The sequence below is a fragment of the Ailuropoda melanoleuca genome, chromosome 10 (assembly GCF_002007445.2).
Source record: "Ailuropoda melanoleuca isolate Jingjing chromosome 10, ASM200744v2, whole genome shotgun sequence".
NCBI lineage: Eukaryota > Metazoa > Chordata > Mammalia > Carnivora > Ursidae > Ailuropoda > Ailuropoda melanoleuca.
This window is the reverse complement of record NC_048227.1, coordinates 35,186,789-35,199,195: the sequence shown is the minus strand read 5'-3', so window position 1 is coordinate 35,199,195 and position 12,407 is coordinate 35,186,789. Positions and strand designations below refer to the sequence as shown.

Genomic DNA, 12,407 nt, shown 5'->3' with positions numbered 1-12,407 from the left:
TCCCTGCTTGTGTTCCCTCTCTCACTGGCTGTCTCTATCTCTGTCAAATAAATAAATAAAATCTTTAAAAAAAAAAGATTTTATTTATTTATTTGACAGAGAGAGAGAGCTGGAGAGCACAAGTCAAGAGAGGGAGAAGGAGGCTCCCAGCTGAGCAGGGACCCCAATGCAGCACGCAATCCTGGCACCCTTGCATCATGACCTGAGCCGAAGGCAGACAATCAACCGACTGAGCCACCCAGGAGCCCCTGGATTGGTCTGTTCTAAACAGCTCATGGAAGTGGAATCATACTGCATAACTTTCATGTCTGGCTCTCAGTCCCCTCTATCCCCCCCCAAACTTCTGATAATCTTCTACATTTTGTGTAATTCATTTATTTTACATTCACTGTTTATAACCTGTTCCTTTCCACTAGAATGTGTGGATTCTTTTTTTTTTTTTTTTAAGATTTTACTTATTTATTTGAGAGAGAGAGAACACAAGCAAGAGGAGTGGGAGAGGGAGAAGCAGCTTTCCCAATGAGCAGGGAACACGATGCGGGACTCGATCCCACGACCTGGGGATTATGACCTGAGCCGAAGGCAGACGCTTATAATGACTGAGCCACCCAGGTGCCCCTAGAATGTGGATTCCTGATGGGCAGGACTTTTCTCCACTCTTGGACAGGTGGCTGGCACAGGGAAGGTACTCAACACATGACTGTTGAATGAATGTAAATCAGGCTGCCTTGGACTATGTTTTGGACCACTGATCTTTCCTCCAACTCTCCAAATTCTTTCTTCCCGCAGTGCGGTGACCACTCTTCCTTTTGTCTGAAATGTTCTTCTTGTGGCTCTGTGGCCTTCAGGTTTCAGCTCTCAGCTTAAAGGTCGCCCCTCAGACTCTGAACACCCTGCTCTCCCTGCATCTCAGGGGCTCCCTTTCATATAATTTGTCCTCTTTTTTAAATTAAGTAATCTCTATGACCAACATGGGGCATGTTGAACTCACTACCCTGAGATCAAGAGTTGCATGCTCTACCAACTGAACCAGTCAGGTGCCCCTATTTTGTCTTTACAGCTCTCTTCACGGTTTGCTTACTTGCACACGGTCTGACTCCCCTGCACAGGAAGACTATAACAAGTGCCTTGAGGGGCCTTGTCTCTCCTGGTCATTATTGTGTCTACCATCCAGAGCACTATGTGCTGGATGAACTAACGAAATCGTAGCACCTGAAAAGACTCAAGAGCAAAGTAAGAGCTGGGACAAGGGGGAACCCAGAGACAAACTGCCCTCACCCACCCTCCTGTCCCCTTCCCCTTCCAGACAGCCAAAAGACCACAGCAGCACAAGAGGTGACCAGCTTAGAAAAGTTTAATTGCTGAAAACATCCAGGGTATATTCAGGCCATTCCCTGAGGGGTTCACGCCCCCCTTAATTGGGCCATCAGCTCTGTAATGCCCCCTTCTCCCGGTTTCAAACCTGAGGAGGAGGGCAACTGGTCCCTGGCCCCTGAGACTGGTGCTGCTCCAAATGGCCTGGCAGGGGGCCAGCCCCCAAGGCTCTTGACTACAAGTGGGGCAGCAGGCAAGATGGGACGGCGTGTAATAACTGGAGGTGCAGGGTGAGCCAGCCCAGGCTGGGACCAGCCCAGGGACATGCTACTGACCCCCACCCCACCCCACAGCCATGCCCCTGGCTCCACATGCGAGCAGGCAGCTGCAGCGAAGCAGCTAGTCCCACAGAAAGCAGAAGGGCAGACAATCCACCAGAGTTGCAGCAGGGCCCAGAGGCCACAGAAGTGCCCAAGGCGCAAAGGAAGCCAGGGCTTTTGGGACAAGGTGTGGCAGGGCCAGGAGGCATCTTCCAGTTTGAGGGTGAGATGTGAGGTGTGCAGGGGGCACCACACCAGCTGGTTCCAGGAGGCGGCAGCAGTCTGTGAGGCTAGAGGTAGCGGTGGGCAGGCTAGTCCTGGGGAGATAAACCGAGGGGGTGAGTGAGAGGTCTGGGGAAGGGGGGTGAAGTGGGCTGCAGGGGGAGGGAGGGACGGAGGGGATGCCAGGGCGCTCTTATTTACTTACCCACTCGTCCTCGTCCACACCTTCAAAGGAGTCCTGGGGGAGCGGGTCCTCCCGGTTCCCCAGCTTGGCCACCATGGCATTTAGCAGCTAGGAGAGCGGACAAGAGAAGAGGTGGGAAGGGAATAGGATAGGACTTCCAACCCCAGGAACACAGGACCTCACAGTTTGAACCCCATCACAGTTGTGAAAACAGCCATTTTCATCAGAACCCTGATAAAGTGGATGGTTTTCATAGGAAAAGCCACCTCAGCAGAGATCAGGGAGCCCGAGGCAGATGGACATGCAGCACCGTAGTCGCAGGGCAGCTGTCTCTGCACACTGCCTCAGACACTCAAATGTGCGCCAGGGTCCTGAACGCAGTTGGGTCCCAAAGCCTTGGCTCTGTTTGGGTTGGGCCAGGCTGGATGGGGGCCTCTTTCTGCCCTTCCCTCTTCCTGAGTCCTGTGCCCCATGGGTCAGTGTAGGGCTCTCGAAGGTCTCCCCATAAAGCTGCCCAACCAAGAGAGGGGTGACACTGGCTCCTGCCCCAGCCTGGGTTGGACTAGAGAACTGGAAGGCAATCACCTGGGGCAGCCAGGACCCCGTGCGTGCCACACTGGCCAACCGTCTCCTGTGCCTACCTCTTCCTTCTTTTGCTGGTCTGACTTCTCTTCCAGGTAGAGTGCTGAGGGTGGGACCCGTCGGGCGGGGGCTTCACGGGGGGCCTGACTCACTGGGGTGGGAAAGGGACAGGCACTGGACATCAGAGAATCCCCCCCCGCCCAGTGAGGACTCCTTGCCCAACCCATGGCATCATTCCCTAAGGAATCTTGTGGCAGAGACCCCGGAGGGGGGGCAACAAGAGCTACTCCACCCTCTGTTCACAAGGCCTGTCGTGGGCACCCGGCAGTGTGAATGCATGCGCTATGTGTGTGCATGTGCGTTCTTGTCAAGGGTGGGAAATGTGGTGGAAACACAGACCCTGGGCCCTGCCCTCAAAAGACTCAGAGTCTGAGCCTGGAAATGCAAATCCTCGGGAGTGCCAGAGGTTTCTGTGTGCCACCAGGGACAGGGGGATCTTGGACTTAGCCATTTGCCCCTTCCTCCAATCCCTACCCACTCCCCTGCTTCCTACTCACCACCCCCCAGTTCCTCCTCCTACCTGGGGTCATGCCGGGGGGCTGCAGGCTGATAAGCCGGGGCTGCCCATTAGCACCTCCCAGCCAGGCACTGGCACTGAGCACCGGCTCCCAGCTTACAGCAGTGTCTGGGAAAACATCATCCTGGAAGAACTCTTTCTGTAGGGAAGAAGGAAGGAGCTACCCTGAGGCACCTACCAGAGGCCCAGGGCACACCAGCATCCCTTGGGAAGGGGGTAAAACCTAGGACCCCTGTCTGGGGTTTCTGCCAGTTTCAGAATCTCAGCAGAGTAAGGGGTACAGGTGCCCCAAAGAGCAGTGAAATGGGACAGTTTGGTGACAGGGCCAGTCAGGCCCCAAAGCCTCTGACAGAGGCTGGGAAGGGGGACTAGGTGTTGGGATGCTGGGCCCCCAACCTCACCCTGACTCGGGGTAGCCGGAAGGCGACAGGCTCCAGGGAGGTCTGGCGAAGCCGCAGGCATCGGGCAAACTCTACTTCCCGCACGTCACACTCTGTCTTGGGCAGGAGGATGAAGCCCTGGGAGAGCAGGGGAGTCTGAGCTGGTACCTGGACCCTCACGGAGCGCCAGACCCACAGCCTGTCTCCAAACTGTGGTGTGCTGGCAGGTGCTTAACCACGAGCTCTCTGAAGGAAAGATGCCCTGATCTGTAGCCCTGATCAGCCTCTTTCTATGGCGATTTCATGCTACCAACATGACTTGTTCAATGCAGAGCTGGGAGGACGTCTGGTAGCACCTCTGGATACTTCCACTGACGGATCCCACAGATAAAATAAGCAAGCTCGACAGCATAAGTAACAGTAAAATCAGCTAAAATAATTAGGAAGTGATACACTGGATGTTTACTGCCCTGGTTTTTAATATAATTTATTTTTAGGTGCATATAACTCAAGATTTTATGGTTTAATTTTTAATAACGGTGGAGTTTAACAACCAGCTCCTGAGAGCTGCCAGGCACACCCTGGCCCAGTGACCTGCTGACCCCACAGGCCCCTGCACTTCCCCGTCTGGCCAGGAGAGGGCGGGGGAGCCCCATGTCCCACAGTAAAGGAAGACCAGGGAAAGCCCCCAGGCTCACCTTGTGGGGGTCGGGAGACGTGAAGCTATTGCACTCCAGGAAGAAAGGAGCCTCGGAGAGCAGCTCGTACAGGAACACGCGGGTGTCGCCCTGGGTGGGGGGGTGGTGAGAGTGAGGCGGCCAGCTAAAGCTGCCTTCTTGCCCACCTCTCACCTGCCCACCACCTCCACCTGCACGCCCCAGCTCACCTTGCCCGTGAGTAGCACCAGGCTGGTGTCTGGGTCATAGCTCGGAAGCAGGGTGGAGGGAGCCACATCCAGTCCCAGTACTGCCAAAGGGCCGCCGGCCAGGGCCTCTGTGGGGTACAGGAGTAGCTGGCGCTCACTTCGGCTGCAAGGGAGATAGGGGAGCAGAAGCAGACCCTTAGAGCTGCAGGGGCCTGAGTCAGGGCAAGGACTCCAGCAAGCATCCTATCTTGTCAGGCTGGGGGCCCTGAGGACTTCAGAGCCTGAAGAGTGCCTCTATCCACTCTCTTTCCTGATCCAGCTCTCAGAACTACCGGCCTGGTATCATGCCACAGCCTCATCCCCGACTACCACTCACTCTGCCACCCCCGACCCTCCTCAGCACAGTCCTAACACCAGCACTGGCCTCGTGGCCACTGTGACCTGTAGTCTGGACTTATCTCCCCACACTATGCTTCTCATCCTCTGCTCCAGCCAGGCTCATCAGCTTCTTGGCCTTTCCATCCAGAGTTGAATGCCTTCTCCTCTGGGTTTCTGGTTACTAGCTCCTTTGTGGCTCAGTTCAGATGACGTCTCCTTTAGGAGGCCCTCCCTGATCCCTCCTCCTAAGTCCCAAATACCCATCCCTTAGACCTCTCCAGTAGGCTTGGCTGTTTCATGCTCTTTACCTGGTCCCCACCAGACATGGGCTCCAGGCAGCAGGGTGCGGCTCTCATCTCTCTGGGTTCCCAGTTGACTCATTCTTCCTCCTCACCTCCCTCCCTCCCATCCATCTATCAACCTACCCACCAACCACCCACCCACCCACCCAGCCAGCCAGCCAGCCAGCCAGCCATCTATCCATCCATCCATCCATCCATCCATCCATCCATCCATCCATCCAATTAGTGGGTAGCAGGGATAGCTTCTGATGCCTAACAGCTGTATGTCTGGGAAAGGAGGACACAATTAGCTGCTTAAGTATGGAGATGGGGATGGTGGTCCCTGAGTCCTTACCTGTCAAAACCAGACACCAGCAAACAGTGACCATCACACACCCAGACAACACGGGCTCCACGGGCCCCCTCAGGCCCTGGGCCTTCCTGTTAGGATACAGCACGTGAGGCCCAACAGCCATTCCTTGGGTGGGTCTGGAGGCCACCCCCAGTGCATCCTGCTCACCTGCACGGGCTCAGGGCCACCCCGGGGCTCATAGACCCGCAAGTACCCGTCCTTGCAGACAGTGGCCAGATGCTGTCCGTCGGGACTCCAAGCCAGGCTAAAGATCTGTGGGTGCAGATAGATGTGAGAGGCAGCCTCTAGGCCTGCGGCTGGGTCCCTGGCCCCACAGATGTCCTACCTGATCCCGGTGGCCTTGCAACCTCAGCTGCTCGGCTCCAGCCTGAAGGTCCCAGATCCGAATGGTAAGGTCATAGGAAGAGGAGGCCAGCACGTCGGCTGCCAGTGGGTGGAAGCGTAGAGAGTAGATCTTCTCTGTGTGGCCTTGGGGTGAGACATGGGGTAAAGCTGAGCCCCTCAGGAGTCACCACCTGTCTCCCAGCCCCCACCTTGGGCCCAACTGACCTGTGAGCACGGCCTCAGGTGTCGTGAGCATCTCCTGCAGGCCCTCTGTGGGCACCCGCCACAGTCGGATCCTGGCATCCTCCCCACCTGTGGAGTGCAGGCTCATCACTGCTGTCCCCGAAACCTCCAGGCTCCCCCTACCATCATTCAGACCCCTGGACCCTCCCTTGAACCAAGCGCCCAGCTTCCTTACCTACAGCGAGACGGTGGGGATCAAAGGGGTCCCAAGCCAGATCCATCACAGCTGCCCCATTCTGCAGTGTGGGCAGTGCTGTGTCGGGCAGGCGGCCAGGCTTCTGCAGCTGTGGGAGGCATCACCCCGCAGAGGCCCATGAGTAATAGGCAGGAGAGCTCAGTTCCCAGGGGCTGCAGGGCAAGCAGCGTGCCCCACCCTCTGCAGCTGATGCCCCACTGCTGGGTGGCTGGTGGCCCAAGCTCTCTGCCTCAGGCATCTTGTGCTCTGAACCCAAAGTGCCAACTGTGAGGTCCCAGAAAGTAAGGGGGGAGCGTGGAGTGGTGGAAAGAGCTCAGGCTTGGGGGCCAGGCAGCCTGGGTTTGAATCCCAGCTCCACCACTTACATAGCTGTGTGACCCGACAAGTCACTAAACCTCTCTGTGCCTCACTGCTCTCTGCCATCTGTAAAACGGGGATAAGAGTGGTGGCCTTGCAGGACAGTGGAAGGGATTAAAGGGGATGCCAGGCGCATGCCTGGCACATAGTCTGTGCTCAGAGAGTGTGAGCTGGTGTGGGTACCCAATGCCCTTAGCTTCCTGCAGGGCCCTGGGGGGCACTGTGTGGGTGGGGTTCCTCACCTCAAGCACAGCCACCTGCCCACCACTGCTGAGCAAGGGCACGGCCACACGTAGCCAGTTGGCACAGAATCCGTCACTCTCTCCAGGTGTGGTGAGGTTGAGCCCCTTGAGGTTGGTGATGTGGCTGTCTCGGTGCAGGACAGTACCCTGAGCATGGCGGAACTTGGAACTGGGGCCTGGCAGGTGGCAGGGACAAGAGCCACATGAGGACACCCTGCCTGCCTGCCCTGAGTCCGGGCTGCCTGCTCCCCTCACGGCAGGGCGCATGGCCCGTGCCCTGGCCTCTGCCAATACAACTCACCCAGAGCTATGCCTGGGAATGGGACTTGCAAGCCCAGGACTCCAGGGAACATCCAAGCTACCCTCTTACTTGAGACTCACCTCATCTCACAAGGACTGGTGACCCCACCGGGAGGGGAGGTGAACGTAGACAGGGTTAGTTCCTGTCCTGACACACTTACCCAGCAGGCTCTGTAGGGACCTCTGGCTGGGGCTGGTGCCAATGCCACTGGTGCTAGAGAGCGAGGGCCCCAGGCTGGAGGGTGTGGAGGGCGAGGTCAGCGAGCTGAGAGGGGAGGAGAAGCCCTCCTGGGGGAGAAGCACCCTGGGTCAGCCAGCAAGTCCCCGGGTGTGTTGGCCAGAGAGAGAGGGGGCGCTGGGGTCATCACTCTGGGTCCCTCCTCCCGGGCTGTGGGACACTGTGGGGGCAAGACGCCCGGCTGCGGGACACTGTGGGGGCAAGACGCCCCACTGTGGGGTGTTGGGTGGGAACACAAACACCAATGCTAGAAGGGCTGGAGGTGACACAGGGCGAGCTCAGCTTCAAAATGTGGGAAGAGGGTGGCAGCTGCCAGCTCCTAGCTTTGTAGGACAGGCCCAGTTCGGCTAAGATATGCCAGGATTTCAAGAGAAGCCAGATCTGGATTTTTCTGTGAAAGTCTTGCTTTTCATGTGTTTGCTCAATTTAGAGAACAGTGCGAAGTTCTTTATTTATGCTTCCCATGTTCCTCTCTGTTGCGCTTGACAGCTAAAAAAGGCTCAAAGACCATCAGGCGGGCAAACACACTTGCCAGCTTTGACTCAGGGCACCCACTGTGGCCGCATGAAGGGGGGATGGGCGGATGGCCCGGGCACTCACACTGGGGTCCGCATCACCCACAGGTGTCTCTGCAGGCGGGGTTGCTGCAGGTGGAGCTGCATTGGGGGAGGGCTCCTCGGGGGGCACCAGGCAGGAAGTGAAGCTGGGGTAGGGCCGGTGAGCTGGGTGGAGGCTAACCTTCCGCACCTGTGGGAAGAGGCTGGAGTTTGAGGCAGAGAGGATAGGTGTTTGAGGCTGCGTTAGCAGACAGCTGGACTTCGGGGCCGTGCAGGGGGCAGGTGGAGTCTGGGAGTGGCCAGCCAGGCCGTGGCCCCTACCTGCTGGTTGCTCCCAGCCCACCACGCATGGGGGTCGGAGGCGGGCACGCAGCCTGCGGTGTCTGGGAACAGGTCCTCGTGGAACTCCACAGCCTGGTGGCACACAGGTACGTGGCCAGGGAGGTCCAGGCCCCCCAGCCCCTCCTAGTCCCTCACCCAGGGCCCCCCTCACCTTGCGAGGCACATGGTAGCTGACAGGCACGATGGCTGTGTCGCTCAACTGCAGGACTCGGACCACCTCGCAACCCATGACAGCCAGCGCCCGCCGGGGCACGAGAGCCGCACCCCGGAGCACATTCTCCAGGAGGCACTGGGTCACTGTGGGGGACACCACGGGAAGACGGTCACGGAGGGTGGGAGAGAGGAGGGGGAGGACGGAGGAGAACAGGGCTTACCTGGGCTCAGTGCTGGCTGCTGTGGGGCCACCTCATAGCAGTACAACTGACTCTCGCCCTGAAACAAGCCCAGCCTGAGCGCCACTCGCGGTCACGCCTCCAGGCGCCGCACCAGCTCCCGCCCCCCGGCACCCCTACCAGCTCCTGCCCCCAGCTCTGGGCTGTGTCCTTGGTGGGCTTCAGTGTGCACGCAGTAAGAACAGAGCACAGTCAGGATTTACAGAGCGCCTGCCGTGGGCTAACCCTGCTTGACTGTCGGCCTTGTCCAAAAAGCTGACATTCTTAGGAGTTATAGTCATGCCGAGCCGACAGCCATTCAGCCTGGCAGGAGTGCAGCCTGGTTCGCACAGCTTCGGCTTCTTTCTGGGGGTGGACAGCATCCTGCTGTCCCCAGTCTCCCAGCTGGCTGGCTAGGTCAAAGGTTGGGACGGACCTGGCATGTAAGGGCACTATCCCGGGGGAGCTGACGTGGACCGGCACTCCAGCGTCTTGCTCACCTTTCCTGCCAGGATCAGGAGCCCAGAGTCAGGATCCAGCAGGGGCAGCACAGACCTGAGGGAGAGAGGGCTAGTTGGTGGGATGTGGCCAGCCACTGTGCCTTAGGGACAGCTGGAGAGCTGTCAGCCTCATGACTCCAGACGGCGGCTCAGGCCAAGCACCATGCTGGCCAGGAGGGATGCGGCCCCTCTAGCTGTGTCCAGCCTGTCCCCTGGGACCCTCCACCTTCTCTCTCCCTGTGCTACCGACACGCCAACGCCGAGCACATCTCCATGTCCCAGACTTTCTTGCCCTGGGTCCTCCACCTGCCCACCTGCTTCAGTCCAGGATTTGTATGGGCCCTGGGCATAGGGGAGCTAGCCCCTCTTTCTATACCTCAGTCCCGAGCTCCATCCCAGGTTCACCAGCTCCAGAAAGACCCCACATACACTCTGTCACTGGTCCACCTTGGCCAACCTAGGCATCAGACAAGAGTTCCCAGGGAAGATGAGTGGGCGTGCTGGTACCAGAGACTTCCTCCATCCCTGCCCAATGCAGCTGGCCTAGGTGCTCCAGGTCTGCACTAAGGTTTGGGGAACCCCTCCTCAGTTACCCCAGGCTCCTGATGACATCTTAGAAACTCAGAACCCCCTCAGCATGACGTTAAGCCTATGCCAGGGGCTGGGAGCAGGGCCTCCTTCACCACAGTGCTTCCCTACCCTCCCCATTCTCTGCCCCCACTCTGCTCCGGAGGTGGGGCTTTGGGTGCGGAGCAGCGGCTGGGAACATAGAGGGCAGACCACCCCCGTTGCTCTATGCCAGTCTCCTCTGGGCCGATGGCCTGTCACTGTCCAGGAGAACTCTGGCAGGTGCTTTCATCTGTTTGTTTCTTCTCCTGGTCTTGGTTTCACGTCCCTAGGAACCCAAGGGCCTCGACCCCTCACCCCAATTCTGACACTCACCCTCAAACAGAGCCCCTTCCTCATTGTGGTCCCAACGGTCAGAGGTCGCCCAGCTGCAGGAGCTGCATCTATCCCTCACCCAGGCAACAGAGGCCCCACCCCCCACTTCCCCTGCCTGTTCATTCCTCCTGGCCAGCTGCCCAAAGCCCGCCTGTCTACCTCCCCTCCCCACCCTCCTAGGAGCCACAGAGTAGGCTGGGGAGCTGGGTGGGGCCCTGGGTGTCTCTGCAGCTTCCTGGAGTACTCTAGGCCGGTCACCTGTGAGTAACAAGGCTCTAATTACCTTGGGCCAGCAGGCTAAGCTGGGCTCAGAACTGCCCTTCTTGACCTGGTCTGACCAGTGCCTTCTGTGGGGGAGCAGATGGGCAGGGGGACAAGGTGGGTGTGTGACCTGGGGTGCCCCCCACACTGATGCTGGCTTCACTGGGGCCAGAAGCAGGTCCCTTTAGAGGTTCTAAAAGGGCTTTCATTCACTCACTCATTCATTCCCAACCATTTCCTCCTCTGCTGAGCTGATTGGTGCTCAGCCCTTGGCCCAGGCTGCCGTTGTGACTGGAAGTGAGTGCAACACACCCCACCCCTGTCCTCTGGTTGCTCACGGCTTGGCCTGAGAGGCAGACACAGTCCCCCCCCACCCCAAACATGTGAAGGTAAAGCTCCTGGGGACACAGGGCAGGGGGCAGGGGGACCTGACTTTGGCTGGCCGCAGGGGAGAAGTGTGTTTCCTATGTCCCAAGGGTTCAGGAGGAATCAACCAAGTGGGGAGTTCCAGGCAGGAAGAGCTGTGTGTGCAAAGGCTCTATGGTGTGGCAGGCAGGTACATGGGCTGTCTGAGGACAGGGTGAAGGATGATGTGGCTGGTGGCCTGGGCAGTGATGGTGAGGGGCTGAGCCTCAGGAGGGGGAGGGTAGATGCCAGATAGAATGGGGCCTGCTACCTAAGAAGGGGAATTCTGCCTCCCTCCACGAGACAAGCAACAAGAAGCTGATGATACATCTTAACTGAAGGGGGACAGGATCAGACGTGTGCTGAGCAGAGATCGCCATGTGGAGATGGAAGGAGAGTGTGGAAACAAGAGCTGATGAGCTCAGGGCAGCGTCTGAGAGCAAGTGGAGTGAGTCCTGAGGCCCCACTGTCACCTTGGCAAGAAATGGGGAACGGGCCTGTGGGTGGCATTGACAGCTCATCCGTGCTCTAAACCAACCTCCTCAAGACGCCGCACCTGGCCTCCCTGCACTCCCACCCCATCAGCCCCAACTGGCCAGCCCACTGACTCAGGCGTTGGGGGGCGCGGGGGCAGGAAGTCATGGAGGGCAGGGCTGGCTCCTCCAACAGGTCAGGCCAGTCTTCCTCGCCTCGGGCAGAGCCATCCATGGCACAGGCCAGGAAATGGGGTCATGGCACCCAGCCCCCAGGGTTGACCAACAGCTGGCACGGGCCTGACCCTGGACTTGTAAAGGGAGCCAAGCCAGGTCTGGGTCTGGAATGCAGAACACAGTTCCAGCCTGGCAGAGGACGAGAGGTGGTAAGAGCTGCCACAGGCACCTCTCCCGCTGCCATGGGATGGGACAGGGCTGGCATCTGGCCTGACGCTGGAAGAGACTCTGACCCAGACCCAAGGGTCTGCTCCAGACCTAGTCATAGAAGGTCTAGAGCCCAAATTGGGCCCCCACCTCCAAGCCCTCTTCACAGAAGATGCAAGACAATGGTGGTACCAGGTCACATGAGGGAGGCATTAGCACCTGATAATCCCATCAGATTTCCCAATATTCCTGCATTTAGCACAGGAAGTACTGCCGGTCAGGAAAAGCAGCTTTAAGAGTTGTCTGGTTCTCCTTGCCAGCCCATCTCTCCCCTTCAGACCCACCAACCTATACATCCTGGTACTGCCACTGGTCCAAAGCACTCCAAATGTCTTGGATCTGTCCCTGCCACCCAGACTGGGCAGCTGCTGCCCCTCCCCCTGCCCCGCCCAAGACTTGCCCCACACTCCCTAGCTGCCTTAGAATCAGGTTCTAAGGGGGGGGTTACCTTGACCCCATATGAGAGGAGAATGGAAAAACTGGGGAGCGGGTCCCCTGGAAGCTGCCTTTACACCTCTGGGGGGAGTAGGAGCATAGCAAGTGTGAGTCCAGGCTCAGGACTGGGGTACAGGAGAGACTCTTTAGATGGGTAGGATCTCTCCATCAGCAAAAACTGGACACAGAGGCAAGATGTTTTGGGGCCTGTCAAAAAGTCCTGTTCCTTGGGGAAAGTCAGGCTAGAGGCCCTTGGAGCACCCCCCCGGGGGGGGCATCTGTGGACCCTCCTGAGAGCTTT

The 12,407-nt window shown here is 58.4% G+C and overlaps 1 protein-coding gene across 3 annotated transcripts in view; it reads right to left on the bottom strand.

Annotated features, from left to right (window-relative positions):
* Nucleotides 1-1,336: 1,336 nt before the first annotated feature.
* Nucleotides 1,337-12,407, bottom strand: part of LOC100477739 (coronin-7) — a 56,374-nt gene continuing 45,303 nt past the window's right edge. For 2 of the 3 annotated variants that reach the window (XM_011231540.3, XM_019805279.2), the window contains 19 exons: nucleotides 9,147-9,201; nucleotides 8,650-8,707; nucleotides 8,427-8,572; nucleotides 8,255-8,347; nucleotides 7,977-8,123; nucleotides 7,300-7,426; nucleotides 6,839-7,014; nucleotides 6,219-6,327; nucleotides 6,026-6,112; nucleotides 5,802-5,944; nucleotides 5,624-5,728; nucleotides 5,459-5,544; nucleotides 4,466-4,607; nucleotides 4,278-4,367; nucleotides 3,601-3,717; nucleotides 3,203-3,338; nucleotides 2,682-2,773; nucleotides 2,062-2,148; nucleotides 1,337-1,951 (listed from right to left, as the gene is read on the bottom strand). In XM_011231540.3, coding sequence (XP_011229842.2) covers nucleotides 1,946-1,951; nucleotides 2,062-2,148; nucleotides 2,682-2,773; nucleotides 3,203-3,338; nucleotides 3,601-3,717; nucleotides 4,278-4,367; nucleotides 4,466-4,607; nucleotides 5,459-5,544; nucleotides 5,624-5,728; nucleotides 5,802-5,944; nucleotides 6,026-6,112; nucleotides 6,219-6,327; nucleotides 6,839-7,014; nucleotides 7,300-7,426; nucleotides 7,977-8,123; nucleotides 8,255-8,347; nucleotides 8,427-8,572; nucleotides 8,650-8,707; nucleotides 9,147-9,201 — 2,002 coding nt within the window. In that variant the 3' untranslated portion in view covers nucleotides 1,337-1,945. The remainder of the gene's footprint in view (nucleotides 1,952-2,061; nucleotides 2,149-2,681; nucleotides 2,774-3,202; nucleotides 3,339-3,600; nucleotides 3,718-4,277; nucleotides 4,368-4,465; nucleotides 4,608-5,458; nucleotides 5,545-5,623; nucleotides 5,729-5,801; nucleotides 5,945-6,025; nucleotides 6,113-6,218; nucleotides 6,328-6,838; nucleotides 7,015-7,299; nucleotides 7,427-7,976; nucleotides 8,124-8,254; nucleotides 8,348-8,426; nucleotides 8,573-8,649; nucleotides 8,708-9,146; nucleotides 9,202-12,407) is intronic. The other variant, XM_011231541.3, reaches the window with a different exon arrangement.